We start from the raw sequence: 1,217 nt of genomic DNA on the forward strand, positions 1-1,217 counted from the left end.
CCAGCCCTGGCTGCCAGCACAGCTCCGCTGCAGGGGAGGGACAGGTCCTGCTCCCCAGGAGAGGGAGAGGAGCTGGCACGTGCTCCACCACCCTCTCAGACGTGAGCCGTGGGATGCCAGGCTGTGGCCCCCGGGAGCGCGGGGACTCCTGTCTGCACAGACAGCCCAGCGTCATCTCACTCTCCCGCCCTCTGCCTGGGCCCCAAACCCGCAATGACAGGCTTTCTGCTGCACGGCCCCTCGCTGACCTGCTGAGACACCTCCCTAAGGGCCCCTCTGCCCCCAGGACACTCGGCACAAAGGACAGGCCAAGGAGAGGCCAAGACTCTTCGATCCTCTCCAGATTTGGGGTCTCACAGGGCCTCATCTCCAAAAGGACGCCTGCCTGCCCCATCTCTGCATGGTCGGAGAGCTTGTCCTGGCACATCCTGCCTTCCGCACGAGGAGCCTGCACACCCTGCCCCGAGGTGGCCCAGCGCAGCTCTCTCAGCTGAAGCTCCTGCCAGCCCACGGCCCCGTCTGCACCAGGCACAGCAACAAGGTCACCCCACCACTCACCTGCTCTTCCTGGGTCTTGCTCTGGGAGCAGGCTCAGAGCCACTCTTCTTGTCTTTAGGCTCCTTGGGGACCTTGGGTTCCCGAGGTTTCCGAGGCTTCTTGGTCACCTCCCTCTGCTTGGGCTCCTTCGGCTTCTTGGGCTCCTTCACCTTTTTGGGCTCTTTTGGTTCTTTAGCCTCTCTCCTCCTCTTTGGTTTCATCTCCACAGCTGCTTTTTCTCCCACTTCGTGCACTCTCACATCCTTTTTCTTCCGTTTCTTCTTCACGCCCGTGCCCCCACCCCCACTGTCCTGCATCCCATTCTGGGAGCTTGTCCGCTTCTGCGGAGCCCCGTCGGGCTCCTCCTCTGGGCACTGGCACTGGCCACCTGTGTCTGTGTCCGTGTCCGTCGCTGTCACTTGCTGGGGCACCTCGTCCTGCTCCTCGCTGCTGGCGAAGGGGTCCTGCGCCTTGCACTCCCAGGCAGCCGACATCGGGGAGCGGCTCAGCGCTGTCAGGCTCAGTGGCTGCGGAGAGAGCAGAAAGGTGGCGGGTGAAGCATGGGCACATACAGGAACAGCAACCACCCGGGTGCAGTGCGAGCAACGTCCCATGACATTCGCGGGACTACAGCAAGTAGCCACCACTCGCAGGTGAAGCTCTATGGGCAGGACCCCCCT

The 1,217-nt window shown here is 63.1% G+C and overlaps 1 protein-coding gene across 1 annotated transcript in view; it reads right to left on the minus strand.

The window, feature by feature from the left end:
• CHD6 (chromodomain helicase DNA binding protein 6) overlaps nucleotides 1-1,064 on the minus strand; it is a gene marked incomplete at its 5' end in the record, with an annotated part of 24,353 nt that extends 23,289 nt beyond the window's left edge. The window contains one exon of the mRNA XM_010141624.1: nucleotides 559-1,064. Coding sequence (XP_010139926.1) covers nucleotides 559-1,064 — 506 coding nt within the window. The remainder of the gene's footprint in view (nucleotides 1-558) is intronic.
• Between the last annotated feature and the right edge of the window lie 153 nt (nucleotides 1,065-1,217).

This window comes from Buceros rhinoceros, unplaced genomic scaffold (assembly GCF_000710305.1).
Source record: "Buceros rhinoceros silvestris isolate BGI_N320 unplaced genomic scaffold, ASM71030v1 scaffold13910, whole genome shotgun sequence".
NCBI classification, from domain to species: Eukaryota; Metazoa; Chordata; class Aves; order Bucerotiformes; family Bucerotidae; genus Buceros; species Buceros rhinoceros.